Source organism: Phascolarctos cinereus, unplaced genomic scaffold (assembly GCF_003287225.1).
Source record: "Phascolarctos cinereus isolate Bilbo 61053 unplaced genomic scaffold, phaCin_HiC Scaffold_7;HRSCAF=346, whole genome shotgun sequence".
Classification (NCBI taxonomy): domain Eukaryota; kingdom Metazoa; phylum Chordata; class Mammalia; order Diprotodontia; family Phascolarctidae; genus Phascolarctos; species Phascolarctos cinereus.
In genome coordinates this window covers 20,392,171-20,405,319 of record NW_027556180.1, presented here as the reverse complement: position 1 = coordinate 20,405,319, position 13,149 = coordinate 20,392,171, and the positions used below count along the sequence as shown (strand labels likewise).

The 13,149-nt window shown below is 47.4% G+C and overlaps 1 protein-coding gene across 8 annotated transcripts in view; it reads right to left on the bottom strand.

Annotated features, from left to right (window-relative positions):
- SCHIP1 (schwannomin interacting protein 1) overlaps positions 1-13,149 on the bottom strand; it is a 652,642-nt gene that overhangs the window by 154,707 nt on the left and 484,786 nt on the right. For 5 of the 8 annotated variants that reach the window (XM_020988859.2, XM_020988861.2, XM_020988860.2 and 2 more), the window contains exon 2: positions 10,329-11,129. In XM_020988859.2, coding sequence (XP_020844518.1) covers positions 10,329-11,129 — 801 coding nt within the window. Of the gene's footprint in view, positions 1-10,328; positions 11,130-11,354; positions 11,433-11,775; positions 12,186-13,149 lie in introns of those variants that run through there. The other 3 variants (XM_020988862.2, XM_020988864.2, XM_078147597.1) reach the window with 3 other exon arrangements.

The following is a 13,149-nucleotide window of genomic DNA, read 5'->3' as shown; positions in this document are numbered from 1 at the left end:
TTGATGCCAGAGTAGATGGTCTTCTAGAGTTGTTATAGCCAAAGTAGTCATCACCCTGAGACTGTCTTGGTCTAAATTTACCTAGGCTGGTCTTGGATAAAAGATATCACCAGTTGCTAGGGGGTTCAGTGGATAGACCTGAAGTCAGGAAAAACTAAGTTCAAATCCTATCTCAGACGCTTACTAGCTGTGTGATCCCGGAAGTCATTCAACCTCAGTTTTCTCATCTCTAACATGGATATAATAATAGTACCTACTTTGGTTTGAGAATCCAACAAAATATTTATGAAATGCCTTATAAACCTTAAAACAGCATATAAATGCTAGATAGGCAAGTGGAGTAGGAGAAAATTCCAGGAAAGAACAATGGTATTCAATACCAAGTACCTTTTGGACTTGGATCAATTTCACTGGAACAAAGAGTTCAAATTCACCTTAAGCTGGCAGTCAAGTCGTAAGGGAGTGATATGATGAAACACTCATGAAATAAAACAAGTCAATGCATCCTAACCACCAGTTCCATTCATTTGATAGGGGCATGGAATTCTAATCTTACAATGACTTAAGAGAATATATGCTGTGCTTATGGAAAAAGCAGTGCATTTGGACTCATGAGATGACTTTGATTTCCAGCTCTGCTACTTAGGTATCAATTGTGTGACTTTGGGTAAGTCACTTAGTTCTCTAGGCCTACTTTCCTCATATGAAAAATGATGATATTGGATTGTAAGATTTCAAAGTCTTTGGCACACTCGAAAGTCTAGGATTCCAGATTTGCGTGTAGACAACTTAGGATCTCACTTCCAAACTCTCTCTACCTGAATGAGGTACGTTAGACACAAAGCATCATGGTCTAGTGGATAGAGCACTAGACTTGGAGTCAAAAAGACCTGGGTTCAAGTCAAGTCCTGGCACAGATTAGCTGTATGATCTTATTTAGTAAGTCACTTCACTTCTCATAAGTAAATGAAGGGGTTGGACTAGATAAGGCCCAAGATTGGCTCTAAATCTGTGATTCCCTGCCCAGGATCACATAGCTAGGATCAGAATGGCATTTGAACTCAGGTCTTTCCCACGCCAAGCTCAACACTCCATCCACCAAAGCTGGCCACCTCCACGGCCTACCTCTACACAACAATTATCTTTACCAAGCCATGAGATTTTTCACATCCTTTCCACAAAGTGATGAGGCAGCTGATTCATTCAGTCATTCAACTTCCCTGGAAACATCCCTGGAGAGCACCACACTGGGTTGTGGGGTGACTGGCAAGGAGGCTCAGTCTAAAACCTCTCAGCACCAGTGGTGCATTATTGAAGAAGAGTTTAATTCCATTTTTACTTCTCAGAAGCTTGGTTTCTTTTAGACTCTGCCCAATCCAAATTACAGGCAAAATCAATACAAAGTAATCACTGGGTGCCAAGAACATTAACAACTGGAAAAAAAGCAAGAAAGGCCTCTTGTATGAGGGGGTACTTGAACTGATTGGGCTTCTGGGAGGCAGAGGTGAGAAAGAAGAGTATGCCAAGCATGGAGAAAATGTACAGGTATTAGTTTGGCCTTGAAGGATGGATAGGATTTGGTCCAGTGGCCTTGGAAAACTCAAGGAAATTGGGCTCCAGTCTTCATTCCATCACTAACTAGATGCTTGATCCTCAGAAAGTCCTGACCTTTCTAGAAATTAGCACCCTTGTTTGAGAAATCAATAGGTTTAATCAGATGAGTAAGGATCCTGCTAGCTCTATGAATCCTATGATTTCAATAGGTAGATATCGAAGGGAAGTCATCCTTAGCTTAGGAATGGTGTGAACAGAGGCACATTCTTGGAAATATGTTCAAGAATGGAAGGGCACATTGAAAGAACCTATTTGGCTGGAAAGGCTGGCAGTACCATTGAATATTAGTCTAAGAATCTGAGGTTCACTTGGTGAGTAATAGGGAGTCATTGTAGATTTTGGGGCAGGGAAGGATGCAATTGATCAAAATTGTGCATTAGGAAGATTAAACTTTCCAGACTAATTACACACTACCTCCCTCCCCACACTCTATGGTCCAGCCATACTGGCCTTCTTGCCATTCCTCACATATGACACTCTGTGTCTTGTCTCTGTAACTTTGCAGTGTCTATCCCCCACACCGGGAATGTACTCCCTACTCACCTTAAAATCCTTTACTTTCCTTCAGACTCAGCCTAAGTGCTTCCTTCTGCAAGAGGCCTCTCTTGTCCCTCCCCTCCCCCCCAGTAACTAGTGCCTGCCCCCTTAAGATGGCCTATTATTAGAGTATATGATGCATTAGAATATAAGCACCTTGAAAGCAGGGATTGTTTCACTTTTGTCTTTGTATCTCTAGTACCTACCAGAGTGCCTGGCACACAGTGGGCATTTAATAAATTCCTGTGGTTTATTGATTAATTAATGAGACCCAAGTGAAACATTCCAAACTCCCACCCATACACAGAGGATGGGTAAAACACACACACACACACACACACACACACACACACACATACACACACACACACACACACTGAAGTTTTGATATAAGGTGGAGAAGAATTCAGAATGCTTGTGTCACAGGGTCTCAATTTTCTTAGTAAAGAAAGAGCTGAGTGAGGTCACCTTCTAAGAGGGAAGAAGTGGGAGGGGCTTAGGGTACACTTGTAAATGTCCGGAAAAAAATATATTTATGATACCCTTTTATGTTTCAACTACATCACTGATATTTTCGCCAACACTTTCTTAAGCCTGGATAATCAACAAGTTGAACTTAAGCCTTGATTTGTGTAAATGCTCACATCGAAAATTGAACAATTTGCAATTAACACATATACCTTTAAGTATTATAGAAAAGTTACTTCCAATTTACCTCAGATCAATCTTGTATGTACATAGTTATTTGCATAGTTGTGAGCTTCTTGAGGGACCTTCTTTGTATCTCTTTTGCTTGACACAGTGCCCCATACATAGTAGGTGCTTTATAGATGCTCGCTGATTTGGCTTGTTGTTGATTTATAATTCATATACATATATATTGTTGGCATATAATTCACACAGATAACTCACACACACAAGTTTCATTGTGCCACAATCTGCTCTAACATGGAATTATTTGATATATTATGGCTCTATCTTGGACCTTGTCCAAGGGATTTTATGGTCAGATGTAACAAAAGAAGGAAAGTAATAGCACCATTGTGCTTTAAAAATAAAAAAAGGTCCTGCTGAATGAGCTGAGAACAGCATTATAATAAGGCTGCAGGGCATTTATTTTCTTTTTTTAATTTCTAAAGAATTTCTTTAAATTAGCATTAAATTTTATACTTATATATTGAATTATAAGTTCAACAAAATACATTTTAAAGTTTGTAGCTTCCAGGGAGGGCCTGGGCAGCAGCTGCCTCAGGCCATCAGCCCACTGCCAGGCTGGTACCAGAAGCCCTTCCAGCAGGGGTGACTGCACTGTCCAGACTTTGATGTACTGCTGGATGGTTAGTGCCCTGAGTCAGCTCATTAGCACATACATGTCAGGCAGCCTCTGGAGATGGACAATGAGTTTGGCTCAGAGTGGAATAGCAGGAAGAGAAGAGGCTGGGTTGCATTGGCGAATCAGAATGGTGCTTTCAACCGTGGAAAGAGGCTTATAATTTTGGTATCACCCTCAACTTTTCACTCTCCTTTACCCCACAAATCCAATCTACTGCCAAATCTTGCTATTTCTACCATTATAACATCCCTTATATACATCCTCTTCTCTCTGCTCATAACAGCTACAACCCTAGTACAGGTCATCATCTCCAGACTAATGCATTAGCCTTCTCATTGGTCTCCCTCCCTCTAGTGTCTCCCCATCTGATACCAAGGCGATTTTTCTAAAGCATAGGTCTGACCATATCACAGCCTGTTCGGTGAGTTCTTCTAATGGTTCTTCGTTATATCCAAGGTCAAATATCAAGTCCTCCATCAGGCATTTAGTTTCCTGCCTTCCGGTCTTCTCACACCATGACCCCTTCCATCCATTCTCTGACCCAGCCACACTGGCCTATTTGCTCCATTTCCCATCTCCATGACTTTGCCCTGGCTGTCCCCCATGCCTGGAATGCTCTCCTTCTCCAGCTCCAACTTTTAGTTTCACAACCTCCCTTCAAGATTCAAATCAAATCCTACTTTCTGCACTGAGTGCCCCCAGATGCTCATGCCTTTCTCTCTGAGATCCCCTTCAATTTAGCCTCCAGTTTGTATGTACCTTGTTATTTTTATGTTCTTTCCCCCTTTAGAAATATGAGCTCCTTGAAGGCATGGACTACTTTTGCCTTTCTTCGGATTCCCAGAGTTTAGCCCAGTACCTGGCATACAGTAAGTGCTTAACAAATGAATGCATGCTGACTGACTCCTGGGGATGCTTTATGGTTGTCACTGATAGAATACTAGTCATTCACATTTCTTGTTATGGGCTATTGTCAAGAACTGATGTAAAGTGCATTAGCCCAGGAAATGGGAACAGGAGCGACGGAATTGGTCATGTAGCAAGACTGAGGGATAGCTGATGGCCAATGTGAGCATCACACTTGTATCAACAAAATGTGTGTGTGTGTGTGTGTGTGTGTGTGTGTGTGTCTGTGTGCGAGAGAGAGAGAGAGAGAGAGAGAGAGAGAGAGAGAGAGAGAGAGAGAGAGAAGGGCATCCTAAAAGTCTAAGTACAGGTTTGAACTTTAACTTTAAAACCTCACAAAAATCTTTGGAAAGCCATATGTATGTATTCATGCATGCAAGTATGTAAACATACATACATGTATGTGTATGCACATGTGTTTTTATATACATAGACACATTAGTGTGTACATACATACTCACACAAACACATACGTCCTCAATGACTTCCAGCAAGTCTCCAGAGCATTGGGTGGCTTTTCTGTAGAAGACTGCCAGGAGAATATGACCAAGAATTACAAAGGATGAGAGGAGGATGCCATGCTTGGGATGTGCACCGAGGAAGAGAAGAGCCATGGCAACGAGATCACAGATCCACTGATATCTTGGAGAAGAAATTCAAGTGAAGCAATGTGGATTTTGTTCTCATTCCCTGACCCCCCCCCCTCAGATCCTCTCCCCTCCTCCACTTTCTCAGCTCTGCCCTCATATCTCCCCCCATCTTTCTCAGATTCTCTCCCCTGACTCCTCTTTCTCATGTGACTCCTTTCTCCTGAGATATTCTCTCTCCACCACCTATTGAAACTATAGTATAATGAGCTGGGAGGAACTTGAGAGATCACAGCCCCCCCAACCCCCACTGGAGAAGGGACCTTCCACACTGGAAATCACATCCTGCCCCCAAATCACAATCATTCTAAGAATGCTAGCTGACATTCCTAACAGAGTGATCTCTTGTTTGTGAACGCTTTATCCCTTATCTCCTTTGATGATCACTATAGCCCCAGAAAGCTGCTACTTCAGATGCCATCTTACAAATGGGAAAGTGGTAGTTCTGAACAGCTCTGAAGCTCACACTCCTAGGAAGCTCTCCCAGCCCAGATTCAAAGCTCTAAGCTCACGGAGCTGTCCACTGCACCTAACTGCCTCTTTCTGGATTTCAGTAGAAATTTCAGGCAGAATGAAAAGTATGGTGGAAAGGGTCCTGACCTTGGGAGTCATGGAACCCAACTGTGAATCCTCTCTGTTCAGCTAAGGGATGGGCTAGATAGAGAGCTTCTAATGTCTATGCCAACTGTAAAAACTCTTTGATATTCAGATGACTCAGAAAGCCAATGCTAAAGCAGTGCCCTTGGCTTAGACTTATGATCATTCTTAAGATGCTCCAACGCTCTGATGGATCTGTGATTACATGATTATTATATTAACAACAACACCCATTTATATAGCACTGTAAGATTACATAAAACTAATGAAAGTTAGTGGCTAACATAAATGCTAAGAAAACCAATTGCGATTTTCATAAAATCTCTATGCCTGAAGAACATGAGAAGAGTTTTGAGGATTTCATTTCTTATGTTTGTACTGATATCTAGGAGAGGTACCAACAGGTAAGTGGAATTTTAAATAAATAAATTCTCTTCAATAAGACAATCCATCCTACTCATCTTTTCCTTAAATCAGGGGCTCTTAACTGGGGGTCCATGGATCCCAAAGGACTTCGGATGGGGACAAAATCAAATTTTTTTCCACTTTTTTCTTTAAGTGAAACTTAGCATTTCCTACAATTATATGAAAACATGCTTCTAAGAAGGCATCTTGTGGGCTCCACTTACTGTCAAAAGGACTCACAACACAGAAAGGTTTAGAACCCTGGATTAGATTAATACCTTCCCTTTTAAAGCAATATATCTATATCTATCTATCTATCTAGCTATATATCAATATCATGAAGTCACTTGTCCTACAGAGACCTTTTTGACGCAATCATCTCTACCATGATTGGTTGTCTTTTCTACAAAACCCCTTTGTCCCTCACAAGTTTTTCTCCTCACAGTTAACTCTGGACTAACAGTAGAAGGTAATAAACAGATACAAGGCAGCATAGCCAGATTCCTTTATTTAAATAGAAATAAAAACACACACACACCCCAAGCTCAACCCCAACTCTGCCCTACTTTTTTTTTTTTTTGACAGCATACTCTCTCAAAGGAGACTTCTGTATTAGAGTCATGGAAAAGGACAGTGGCACCAACTGGCTGAAAGAGAATGCTTAGTTCAGTCTCATTTTACAGAAGAAACTGGGTCCTAGAGAGGTCAGGTCACTTCCCCAAGGTCACACAGGTAGTATGAGCCAAGATTTGAACCTGTGTCCTCTGATTCCCAAACTAATGCTCTTTGCATCACACTATGCATTTCTCCAAGGACCATATCCTTGTGTTACATGTAAATAACGTACAGACAAAAGCATTGTAGGAAGTGGGAAGGGAACAATTAAGAGCGTACTATATGCAAGGTCCTATACTAAGGGCTTTATAAATATTGTCTCATTTGATCCTCACATCAACCCTGTGAGGTATTATTATCCCCATTTTACAGTTGGAGAAATTGAGGAAGACAGAGGTTAAGTGACTTGCCCAAGTTCACACAGTTAGTAAATGTCTGAGGCCATGTTTGAACTCAGGTCCTCCTGACTCCAAGCCCAGTGCTCTAAAGCACTACCTATGCAAATATGCATAGTATTATATGATTAGGCTGTCAATCTCAGGCATCTTGGGTTCAGATTTTCTCTTTGCCATTCCTTCTCCCCAGTATCTCAGACTACCACCCCAGTTTTCTGAATACTGTAAGTGGAAGAAGAAGAGGATGTCTGGATCCAGGAGCAGAAAGCCATAGAATGTGGTGGTGTTGGGGGCAGGAAGGGGAGGAAATGGTAGATAAGTCCATGAAGACAGTTCTTAGGAGGGCATATAATAAGGCACCAGGATGATATTCTAAGTGATCCCTATTCTGGGAGGTCATGGGTGAATTCCAGGATTCAAGCAGTATTGCATTTTGTAACTGGGGTTCAGTAGAACATACATTGAACTTTCAGAAATTTGTATCGGGTATCCTACCAAGAGTGAGAACAAATGTCTGAGAAGGTGTTCATGCTGAGTTGAACACCTTGCTACAATCATAAAGCATCCCACCAATTGTATTTTGGGTGGTTAAAAAAGATGAGCTCTATACATTGGCATGCTAAAATGTAGCAAATGATTTATCCAATACCCCAAGCTTTAATTAGTTACTACCTGGTCAATTATGGAGAAAGGCAACACGGCCCAGTACTTTCAGAGGTGGCTTAAGAGCCAGTAAGACTGGGTTCGCATGCAGCCTCTCAAACATTCAGGCTGTGTGACCCTGGGCAAGTCACTTAACTGCTCAGTCTTCTAGGAAACTCTTTAAGATTAGAAGTTGCAGGAAAATGCCAAATCATACTGGTGGATGGAACTTCCTCCCCCTGGGAGTTCTCTTGACCTTTGAAATCACAGGTCCAGTCCCTAGATATGTAAGCACGGGTGTGTGTGTGTGTGTGTGTGTGTGTGTGTGTGTGTGTGTGTGTGTGTGTGTGTGTGTGTGTTTGCGCACGCAAGAAAAAGAGACAGAGACAAATGGAGAGACAGAGACAGAGAACGGGGAGGAAGGAAATAGAGACAGAGGTGGAGGAGAGAGAAAAAGAGAAATTGCCTAAGGCTTAGAAAAGTTGAGTAGTGGGCCCATAATAATACTACTGCTAGTTAAGCAGTAATGGCTGGGTTTGAGGCCTCATCTCCCAGACCAATACTCTCTTCGATATCCCATGCTGCCTCTCCGATGAAAACATTTTGGCAAAATTGATCCCATTTCAAAAATGGCCCTACAGTCTGAGGATTGCTCCCCTGATCCACTGAGATTCCAGAGATAAAGCCTGAAAGATGAAATGTAGAGGAAGGAATGGAAGAGGCAGTATGATACCGTGGCAAGAGCCTTGCTTCCTGAGTCAGAAGATCTGGGTTCCAATTTTGCCTCTGATGCTGCCTCCCTGGATAACTCTGGGCCAGTTATTGGGCGGTCTCCTCATCTGTGATCCTGGGACTACACGACCTCCTAAATCCCTTCCAGCTCTAAAGCAATAATCACCTCCTCTCATTTTCCCCAGCTGCTTCCTATACACCATTCAACAACAACAACCATATTGAACAACTTCTCTACGGGACTTCGGCCTTAGTCATAAGTTCAGCTTGTGAACAGCCTTACTGCACATGCAATAAACCCACTGTCAACAAGCATCAAAGCATAGGCCTTGTGCTGATGGATGCCTGGATTTCTAAATATCAAAATTTCAAGTGCCCCCGATTGCACAAATGTCATCACCAGGGATACAACAGTAAAAAAAAGCTATCCCTTCTTGTCAGGAAAGGCTGGGAGGAAATACTTTATCTGTGAAGGACGAGAGAGAGAGCGAAAGAGAGAGAGAGAGAGAGAGAGAGAGAGAGAGAGTAAGAGAGAGAGAGTGAGAGAAAGAGAGAGAGAGTGAGAGAGAGAGAGAGAGAGTGAGAGAGAGAGAGTGCGCTGTGCCATTTCCCCAGTACAAGTGGGAGTATTTGGCTTTGATTGAAAGATTTCATGTCTTCAAGTCACAAAGAGGAGAATGGCAGTGGTAAACTTAACAGCCATAATTAAAACATTTTGATGTTATGTTAATTTAATATGTACTTTCTCTGGGGAGTCCAGACAGTAGCTTGTGCAAGCAGCAGCCTTGTTGAAATGTACCCCCCCATGGTTCCATTTTTTCTAGGAAATGCAGTTACGTTCCTCACCCCCTGGTGTCAGAAGTGCATGCACCCAATTTCCACTAGCCCCAGGGCCCTGGAGTCTGAAAATTATACCTGCAAGGCAAGCATTTTGTGCTGCTTCCTTACAGGCGTCACACAGAGAAGCTCATTTAAACTCTGCCCCTCAGTTGCATTGGAGGGCATCATTAATGATTTTAAACTGCAACTGGTGCTATATCTCTAAACAGTGATAAATGGGGAGCCTCAGTCTCCTTAAAAAAAAAAAGAAGCTATCTGTCCTTCTGTCACGGGCATAAAGGATTTGGGACATGTGCTAACCTGTCCAGGATTCCTATTACAGATGCTCACATAGCAGACCTCTCCTTCTCTCCCCTCCTCCCTCGACATACTCCTCCCCCGTGTCTGGGTTTCCTGAATTCAAGACAGTTGCCTCTGAGAAGGACTGCAGGTGGCCCCGTTTTCAAAACGGGGAGGTAGGCACCCTGAAAGGGGGCGGGCTCCCAGAAAGGCAAACGCTTCCCTCTCCCAGAAGCCAAGTCAATTTCGCCCGGTCTCCCAGTCAAACAATAGAGTCGATTTCAGGAAAGCCCCAAGTCCCTGCGGATGCAAGAGAACAGTCCAACTACCCAACACACAGGAGAAGGGCGAGGTGCCTTCCTGCTAGCTTCGGGGCACTGGCGGGAGGGGGAGCAAAAACCCACCACCACCACCCAACAGCTGCATCTCAGGGACTCCGGCGGCGGCAACTCCCGCCGCCTGAAGTCTTCCCTTGAGCCGCCGGGTCTGGGTGCCAAGCCTCGCCCCGGTGACTCACCCCACCCGGTACGGTAACACCGCTCTCGTCTGCAAAAGTCCATACCAGGGGGATGAGTCGCTGGTTCCCTGAATCCAAGACTTTGCGTGGCCCTCCCTCCCTCTCTGTTTCTCCCCACCCCGCCCCCCATCCTGAAAAGCCAGACAGCTTAGTCTACAGAGAGTGTGAGCAAAGGATGGGAGGGAATGGGGGAGGGCAAGAGAATGAATGGGCCAAGATCCCCGCGCTCTCTCTGCACATAGCATATTAAGGACAACCAAGCAACTTACCGAGGTGGAGTTTGGTTTCCCTTGACTCTGGTTGCGTCCCTCCTGCTCCTGAAACTGTAAGCCGGCGAGATGCCTTTCCAAAGCCTCCCAGTCCATAGTGGGGAGCTGGGGCTCCTCCTTAAGACAAGTCCCACTGTCCAAGGGGTGAAGCGGGAGGAGCCCCGCGGGCCCTGGGCCCGGGCCGCCCAGCCGCCCCCCCGCAGGCCGGCCTTTCTGCAGGGGGTTGGGGTGGCCTCCTCGGTGTCCTGTCAGCGGCCGATCGGCCACCACCACGTTGCCGTTGTGCCTGAGGTCCGGAGGGGGATGGAGGTTGCCATTGGGGACTGGGGGCGGCATGACGGTGCTCCGGGCGCCGGTGCCGGTGCGGCCGCCGCAGCCGCCGGTGGGAGGGTTGCTGACGGTGCTCCTGATGGAGGCGGGGGGCTTCACATCTCCCAGCTCCTTCGCGTAACTCCTCCCGTTGGCCGGCTTGTCATAGCGGTCGTGCCCGGCTGTGTGCCCGTAGTCCCTGTAGCCTCGGTCGTCCTTGTCCTCCTCTTCTTCCTCCTCCTCTTCCTCCTCGTCCTCTTCTTCTTCCCACTCATCAATCACCTTCTTCTGATAGACCTGGAAACTCTCCTCCTCTTCATACTCCTCCAGGGCAGCCACCAAGTCCAGGCTACCGGGGGAGGAGGAAGAGGAGGGCGAGGAGGAGGATTTGCACTCGGAGCACGGGGTCACTTTGCTGGAGTTGGACCGGGAGCTGGAGCGGCTGCTGCTGCAAGCGTCACTGGCTAAATCCATCCCATCCTCTCGGTAATCCTGGGCGGGAGCAGAGAGAGAGACACACACACAGTGAGAAAGAGAAAGAAAGACTGGTCAGAATAAGCCGCCAAGCCGGGCATCCACGGGGAACGAGACTCCCTCCTGCCGGCGGGGGGGCAGCAAGGCGGGTGCTGTTGCTGTCCGGGGAAACCAAGTCTCCTCCTCCCCTTGTCCTCTCACCCCCACCCCCGACCTCGGGGCCAGGAGGAGACCAGAGCAAACCTGAGTCCACTCTCCGGCCTCCCAGGACTCCACTCGGAAAGGGGACACTTGGGCGGATAGCAGAGGCGTCGGGGTTTCCTTTCTCACCCCACCCAGTACTCCCCCCACCCTCACCCCGCCCCCCGCTAGTCCTTCCTGAGGACCAGAAAGAGACTGAGGAGGTTGATGCACAGAGATGGACGCTCAGAGACTTTTAATGAAGGGGGAGGGGGTGGAAGAGGGGAACTGCTCCTTACAGTTTCCCTATTGCAGCTTCTCTGCGACCCCCCTCCTCTAAGAAACACACACACATACACAGACACGCACACACAGACGCAACCTTTCTGGATACAACACTTTTATATCGTCTTGGAGGGAGAGGGGGCACGAGCCACTAGTTTTGCACACTGCAGCTTGCTATCTTTGCCCCTTCTTTTCTCACCTCCCCCTGGTCCCCCACGCCAAACCGGGAGCGAGGGGGGGCGGGTCCGTCTGTGCATACAACTATGACCGCGACTTTCTGCGAGAGAAAGCGGCAAGCGGGGTGGGGCTATTGGTCCTGTCTTCCTCTTTCCTGCCCCAGCCCGGTCGGCAGCCCCTGTGTCTGCACCCGCAGCTCCCTAGCTAGCCAGGGCTAGGAGGCATTGCCTGCGTGGGTTTCCTTCCGCGCCTGCCCGCTCGGGCTGGGACCAGGGCTGGGGCCGGGGCTGATTCGCCTTTCACCGGGCTCGGCTCCGCCTCGTGGCCAGCCTAAGCTCCCGGCTCTCCCTCCTCCTCCCTCCAGCCCCGCCAGCCTGGAGTGCCCCAGCCCTGAGCCGGTTCATGCCCAGCGGAGCAGCGGCGGTTGGAGCAGCCGAGGTACCGGCACCGCCACGGAGAGCAAGCTTCTTAATGGGGACCAAAAAGCCGTCCCGGCTACAGAGCATGCCCAGACCGGGGCCTGGGCGTTTCAGGCACGCAGTCCGCTCCTCCCGGTTTTCGCTGCAGCTGGGATAGGGGTGGGGAGCTAGACAGAGAGATTCCGGGGCCGCGCTGGGATGGGGCCTTGAGTCTGAACCCTGGGCGGGAGAGAGAGAGAGAAAGGGGGAGGGGATAGGGCCCGGGGAAGGTGGCAACCTGGGGAAGAGACCCTCAGCATCACTGGACTTCGCCCTCGGTGGCCAGGGTTCCCTGCCTGGGTCTCCAAGTGTCAGCCACTCTAGGGATGCCACACATCTGCAGGCAGAGCACACAGGCGTACACACACGCACTGTGAGAGAGAGTGGGGCCATAGCTCGAGACCAGCGCGAACCTCGAGGTTCTTGGCCCGTGGTTAAAGAAGGCAATCCCCGGGCGCCTTAGTCAGAGACTCATTTGATCCCTGGCTGTGGTCCCAACCGAGGGCTTGCCCTTAAAGAATCTGGCCCTCGAAATACTCCTTCCACTGGCCCTGGGTTGGTGCCAGGAATCTCCCCAACAGAAGTCTCCTGAAGTCCCCGAGTGACCCCATGTCGGAAATCTCTCGTTTGGGAACCCGGATGACGTCCGCTTCGTGTTCACCATCATTTCCCCTCCCACCCACCATCCTCCTGGCAGCTTCCTCTCCCTGCTTTGCTTCCCTCTAATCCTCCCCCGCCCCCCACCATCCCCTTTCAAAGTTCAAGTGCCGAACCTGTTGCTGTACGTGCCTTCCTTCTCTGCCTCCCATGGGGAATGCATGACTTCTGGCAGGAAAGAAGGATGCTGGCTTGGTCCTGGTACACAGCATTCTATCTCCTGCTCCCATACCTTCGCTCCTCCTAGTCCCTAGTCTCAAATACACTCTCTTCTCACCTCT